Source organism: Molothrus ater, chromosome 3, assembly GCF_012460135.2.
Source record: "Molothrus ater isolate BHLD 08-10-18 breed brown headed cowbird chromosome 3, BPBGC_Mater_1.1, whole genome shotgun sequence".
Classification (NCBI taxonomy): domain Eukaryota; kingdom Metazoa; phylum Chordata; class Aves; order Passeriformes; family Icteridae; genus Molothrus; species Molothrus ater.
This window is the reverse complement of record NC_050480.2, coordinates 69564975-69571881: the sequence shown is the minus strand read 5'-3', so window position 1 is coordinate 69571881 and position 6907 is coordinate 69564975. Positions and strand designations below refer to the sequence as shown.

The 6907-nt window shown below is 48.4% G+C and overlaps 1 protein-coding gene across 1 annotated transcript; it reads left to right on the top strand.

The window, feature by feature from the left end:
- The first annotated feature begins 320 nt into the window (after window positions 1-320).
- LOC118685581 (taste receptor type 2 member 7-like) lies at window positions 321-1274 on the top strand. The gene has a single exon (XM_036381175.1). The coding sequence runs from the start codon at window positions 321-323 to the stop codon at window positions 1272-1274; it is 954 nt and encodes a 317-aa protein (XP_036237068.1).
- The last annotated feature ends 5633 nt before the right edge of the window (window positions 1275-6907 follow it).

The following is a 6907-nucleotide window of genomic DNA, read 5'->3' as shown; positions in this document are numbered from 1 at the left end:
AAAATCAAAACACTCTCCACTGCAGGAAAACATCTCCACTGTTTGTGTCACCCAACACAGCCCCCCCAAACCAACATTCAAATAGTCAAGAGTGACACTGGCCCTGGGTAAGGGGATACCCAGCACATTTACATCCCTGCACCTGCCCTGTGCCCACAGCAGCGGCACCAAAATCCCCCCAGCAGCAGCAGCAGCAGCAGCTGCTCTATAAAGCTCCTCTTGCCATCCCTAACTCTCCACCAGCAGCAGCCACTGACCTGCCTCAGGCTCTGCTGCCACAGCCCCCTTGGCCAGCACAGCTCTGCTCCCCAGCTCGCACCATGGAAGCTTCTCACCCTCCACAGCAATCCAATGTCACTTCCTATGAGGCCATGGCTTTGGCCATCATCACCCTGGAGGTGTTTGCTGGCACGGGGATAAATGCTTTCATCGTTTGTGTGCTTTGCATTGCCTGGGTCAAAAAGAAATCTCTGAACTCTAATGAGAAGATCTTGCTGCTGCTGGGATGCTCCAGGATTTCCTTTTTATGCTTTGCATGGGTATACCACTTCATTTCAAAATTTTTTCCCAATTTTCTTCATGTTCAAACCATACTTCAAGTCCTTGCATTGTTTGGAACGTCTTTTAATTATTCCAACTTGTGGGTCTCAGCCTGTCTTTGTGGTTTCTACTGCATAAAAATTGCCAATTTCAGGAACACCTTCTTCATCTACCTGAAAGTAAAAATTGACAGGATGGTGCCCTGGCTCTTGTTGGGGACAGAGATTTTAGCCCTGGCTATGGTCATTGTTACCTATGTCCTCAATGAAACTCTGCAGAAGAACAACATCACTTCCACCTGCCAAGAAAATTTTTGGGAAGTAACTATCAGAAAGGATAAACATCTTTTCTCTTCTCATTTTCTTGCTGGCCTTGTATTAGCTGCTTCATTCATGGTAGTCATCTTTTCTGCTGTTTTCCTACTCTTTTCTCTCTGGAGACACAAGCGCATGATGGAGACCAACTCCATGAAGGACCTCAACATGGATGCCCATATCAGAGCCATGAAATCTGTCCTCTCCTTCTTAGTGATGTACAGCATCAACTTTGTATGTTTGATCTTGTCAATACTTTATACCACGAAGAAAGAAAATATCATGACACTCCTTATACACATATATTTGTATGCTTTTCCAGGTGTTCATTCCCTTATTCTGATTTTCAGCAATCCCAAGCTGGAAAAAGCACTGCTGAAGATTCCCTCCTGTGTGAAGTGGGAGTTTTCCATGAAGTAGGATCTGTGAGAGAAGCTGGAGCCCATGCAAAATGTTGATCTTTTACTGTAGAAAACAAGTAATTTCATTTCTGATGCAGCTCTCCAGGCAGTGTAGATGATACTGATGTTCACTCTCCAACATCCAAGTTATGAAAACTTCATTTGTATCTTTTCAGCTCAATTATTGCAAGCTAAATTTTATTCTCATAGTACATTATTATCATATTTAGATTTAGCTAAACTTTGAGATATATTTTTGTTATTAACAAAGTCATTTAGCCCTGATGGTAGGAACGATGCCTAAGCCCCTGTGTGGTGAAGGGATTAATTTGGGCATGAGAGTCTGCTGGTGGGCTGATGGATCATCAGGCAGAGCCCCTTTACCTCTGCCTGGGCCCAGAGGAAGAGGGAGTGATGCTAATTAAGTGTTCAGCCTCTGCCCAAGGCTCACAGCCTTCGCAATCAGAACCCTGGGTATCCCTCATCTCCACGGCAGCTGGCTGCCCCCCACCATTCACCATGGCAGCAAGGAGGTATTTTGACTGCAGCCTCTCCTGCATTTCTCCCAAAAGTATCAATTTGGCATTTTCAAATCCTCCCTGGAAGAGGATGAGACTATGACCCCACTGTGCAGACAGGACAACAGGATTGCTTTGCTCTCCTCCCCAGTGCCGGGAACACCTCTTTGTAAAGATTTGCTCTTTTGATTTTGTCAGATTGTACCCTGGTGAAATTCTGTTCATAGGCCTACCTGGTGGTGAAGTTGAGCTTAATGAATTACCCATTGCTCTTCCTTACTTTCTTCTTTTTTCATAAATATTTTTAGGGCTAATCCAGTGAGTGCATTTATTAGTAGCAATTCCAAATTTGTATTTCTACAATAAAGTGCATTATTTTGATTATGTGACTCTGAAAGTTCTTATTGAACATGACAAGACTTACACGTTGAATTTGCCATAATCGGAAATTCAACTGAGCTGCACCCAGGTCCTTCCATCTCTGAGGACCAGCAAGGGCTTTATTTTCTCCCAAATTTCTAAACTCCTAATGGAACAGAAAAATGTGCAAGACTGGAACACAAACTGGCTGCAAAAACTGGAATAACAATACTGCCAACCAGCCACAAATGTTTTGGTACTCACAGAATGAAATGGCTGCAATGAATAGGTTTCTCTCTATTTTGGTTTACCTTTCCTTCTGCTGTGGCCCTGTGCTGTGGCATATATTATGGGCTGTATCAGTGCCTGGCAGTGGCTGATAGCTCAGTGTGAACTCGCTGAGCCCTGTCACTCACCAGAGGTGGTCACTGAGCCACAAAGAGCGAGGCAGGAACGGCCCTGGGGAGCTCAGGGGGTGCAGAGCCCCCTTCCCACTCCAGCCCTGCATGTCCTCTGCACCCCACTGCCTGCAAGGACAGGACTGCCTGCTCTGTGGGACTGCTCTCCTGGCCTGCCCTGACCTGGAGATGAGATTGGCTTTTCCCAGTGCACTCTGGCTCAGATACAGCCCCAGGAAGGCGGGTTTTGTGCTAGGTGCAGCGTAGGATGAAGCCACAGCTTCATCTCACTGTCACCCACAGGCAGATGTACAGGGTGTCTGGGCCAGGAGCTGCATCTGGGGGCCTGTGTCATCTCAACCAGGTGAGGTCAAGGCTGTCCCATGCAGGGAAAAGCCAATTCCAGGCACTACAATGGACCCAACACCAGACATTGCTCATCTCATCAGCGACCATTGTGGCTCCTCTGGGAAAAGAGAAGTCCTGAAGGACTGCAGGCCATGGGACAGAGCCATGCTGGAGCAGGAGAAGAGTGAAGGAGACAACTTTTTATGAACTGACAACAACATTCCCTCTCCTCCTATGCTCCTGAGGAGAGGACGCAGTAGAGAATCTCTGAATGAGTTAAATTGAGCCCGAGATTATTGGGGGTGAAGATCAAATATTCTAGTTTCGTGCATGTTCTACCATCATCCTACTCTGTTTTCAACAGGCAATAAATTAAACTGATTTTCCCTGTGTCAAGTCTGTTTTGTCTATGAGAATAACTGGGGAGTGATTCCCAGGTCTTCATCTTGAGTCATGAGCAGTTCCATCTTATTTGCCACCCCTGCCCTATTCCAGAGTGAGAGTCAAGGAGTGACTGGGTGGGACTCTGAGAGCTGCCCAAGGACAACTCACCGTGACAGTGAAATGTGAAATAGTTCCAGTGTGGAGGAACACATTCAGTGCAGACAGCTCAGGGAGCAGCTGCAATGGGAGGGAGCTGCAGGCTGTGGGGAAGTGCTGGGAGTCCCAAGCATGGTGCCAAGCCTTGCACAGCAAAGGGCACAGGGACCTGTGGCACCAGCCAGCTGACTGGACACTTAAGACACTCCAGTCATCATGTGCATAGACAGGAAGGACACAAAATCCCAGGGACCCAATTGTTTGGGTTACCTCCTCAGAGGCACCCAGCTTGAGCTGCTTCTGTGCTACTGTGCCATGATTGAAGTGCGTTAAAGATCCAGAGGCCTGAGACTCCACTATGGGAAACCCAGCGCCAAGCTGGTGAGGAAACCTGGTCTGGCTGTGAGCATGGTGTGTGTAGGGAGTGGAGTGGGGCAGCTGCCCACGATGGAGGGGCTTTGGTCCCCTCAGTGACAGTCTCTGGTGCTGGGGCGTGACTGTCAGAGGCCCCCTGGGTGGTGAGACAGGAAAGTTTCCTACACACCAGCATGAACAGAGCAGAACCTGATCTGGTCATTTATTTTACCAGCTCACACTCAGGGGGTCGTTTACCTCACACCCAGTGCCAGGTGTGCATTTCTCATCTCACCTGCCTAAAGCTTCCTCCCTGCTTCTGAACTGAGAGATACAACCATTTAGGCCAGAGCAACCTCTCAACCACTGATTCTAGCAGGCTGCCTCACCAAACCACCCAACTCACCTTAAACAGCAACTGCCCAGAAACAAGCAAACAAATAATGCCACTTTATAACATGCCAATCCACCTTCTGGGGCTAGGAAGCATTTGAATTTGAATTTATATTTCCATAACAAGTTCATGACACCTGCCCTGAGGAGATTTCATTTTGTTTTCCAGGATTGTATCCTGAAACAATTGTGGCCTTCTGTGCATTGAAGTCCAGTTATGGATGGAACATGTCCCAGCAGTGAGGACCGAGGAATATTGTGAGAAACAGTCCTGAAGAATAGGGCCAAGGAAGGGAGGGGATAGGTTGCTTTCTCCAATGTACTGGAGAAAGAATTCCCCTGCAGCCTGTGAAAAGGCCCATGGTGAGGCAAGTGTGCCCTGCAGCCCATGGAGGTCTGTGGTGGAAAGGAGAGGCACCTGCAGCCCCAGGAGAACCCCAGAGCACAATCGGTGGGGTGGGTGTGTCCTGAGGGATGGCAGCCCATGCAGAGGCCACGCTGGAATCAGCTCATGCCGAAGGACTGCAGCCCAATGGAGGGACCATTGCTAGAGCAGGGGAAGAGTGCAAGGACAGAGTGGAGGAGACAACTTGTTATGAACTGACTGCAACCCCCACTCCCCATCCCTCTGCACTGATGTAGGGGAAAGATGTAGAGAACCTGGGAAAGACGCATCAAACTGATCTGGGGAAGAAGGGGATGGTAGAGGCAGCAAGTTCTAATTTTCTCTTTGTTTCTTATCAACCTACAATATTTCCAATAGTCAATAAATAGTCAATAAATAACTTGATTTTGTTCTTCTCAAGACTCTACTGTTGATGACATTACCTAGTGATTGATCTCCCTGTCTTTATCTCAATACATGAGGTTTTCCATCTTATTTTCCACCCTGGCCCCAACTGTAGGTGAGTGTGAAGGGGCAGCTGACATGCTGCCCCTTCACACTCACCTACAATTGGGGCCAGGGTGGACAACTGCACAAGGCCAACCCATCACAGCAGGTGAAACATGAAATATTTCCAGCAAGAACACAGCAAAACCACTGTGAACTGATCATTTCTGTCACCAGCTCAGGTCCCGAGGCAGATTGTAAGCAGCTCTGCTGGACACATCTCCCCTGTGAAAGGCCTTGAAAGGACAGGAACAGCCACACATCCCTTCTTCCCCTGCTGCTGCTGCTCATACACTTGATCCTTTAACCTGAAAGCCACAGTTGATTACACAAAAAAGCCCTGAAAGATCCATCTCATTCCCTACATGCAGTGCAACATCCATCCCTCACAACCTCCCATGCCACAAGACTCAGTAGGCAAAACCCAGCACCTTGCAGATGTCACCACACAAAACACCACAGCCCCAGTGAACCACGCTGCAGATCCATTTTCCATCCCCATGAAACCCCTGAGAATGTGACAGCCAGCACAGAATCCCACTCCTGTGCACCAGCCCCACTCAGCTGGCACTGCAGGGGACAGGGCGTCCATCAGCACAGCCACCCTGCACAGCCCATGGGGACAGATGTGCCCAGCCTGGAGAAGCTGACACATGAGAGGTGTCAGAAGTCAATGGGAATGGCAGCCCAGTGCTGGCACAGTATGGAAAACTGCTCTGGGTCACATTCCAAGTTTTTATGATGGCAAATCAATGCAATTAGGAGCATGTGATATGAATATTCATGTAATGTCCTGCTGGCTCTTATATCCCACAGAAAACATGGCTATCATCATTTGGAAGAGAGAAAATGCTGGTGGTTCATTTCCTGTAGCCATAGAGTTCTTGCTTGGGCTTTCATTTTTCCTGCTTCCACCACAGCATCAGATGAAATCTCCTTGGTTACTGTGGTCCTGATGTGCAAGGCCAAATGGGACAGGTCCTGTACTAACCAAAGGGCACAGGCAGTCCATGCGCTACAGAGCTTAACACAACTTGCCTGGGAAAAACCTCACAGCTTTCAGGGTCTAAATCATCTGGAAGTTTTAGGGAACTGCAATGTGGGGGAAATTCAGCATGGTGCCATCTTTGAAAGCCTTCACTTTCCCAAGCAGATAAGATTGGAACAGGGAATAGTCCCAGTTTTTACCCCTTCCCTCCATATGTTCCAAATTAAACTTGTAAGAAGTATCAGCTTTATTTTCTTGGCTCCAATCACCTGCCCCACTATGGGTCTCTTCACTTACTCTTAAGGCAAGGCTATTGGAAAAACAAACATGGATTTAAATGCCCGTGAAGCATCAAAATAAACTCCACTTTTCCAGCATCTGGGCCGAACATTGCAGCACCCAGACTCTCAGACTAAAAAGGACACTGAGTCCCCTCACCTGCTGAGCACAGTCAGGGCTCTGCATGATCATCATAGGCAAAAAAGGGGACAGAAGAACCCAGATCCTGAAGCCTGACACTGATCAAACAGGGATCAGTATCAAAATCAAAACACTCTCCACTGCAGAAAAACATCTCCACTGTTTGTGTCACCCAACACAGCCCCCCCAAACCAACATTCAAATAGTCAAGAGTGACACTGGCCCCGGGTAAGGGGATACCCAGCACATTTACATCCCTGCACCTGCCCTGTGCCCACAGCAGCGGCACCAAAATCCCCCCAGCAGCAGCAGCAGCAGCAGCTGCTCTATAAAGCTCCTCTTGCCATCCCTGACTCTCCACCAGCAGCAGCCACTGACCTGCCTCAGGCTCTGCTGCCACAGCCCCCTTGGCCAGCACAGCTCTGCTCCCCAGCTCGCACC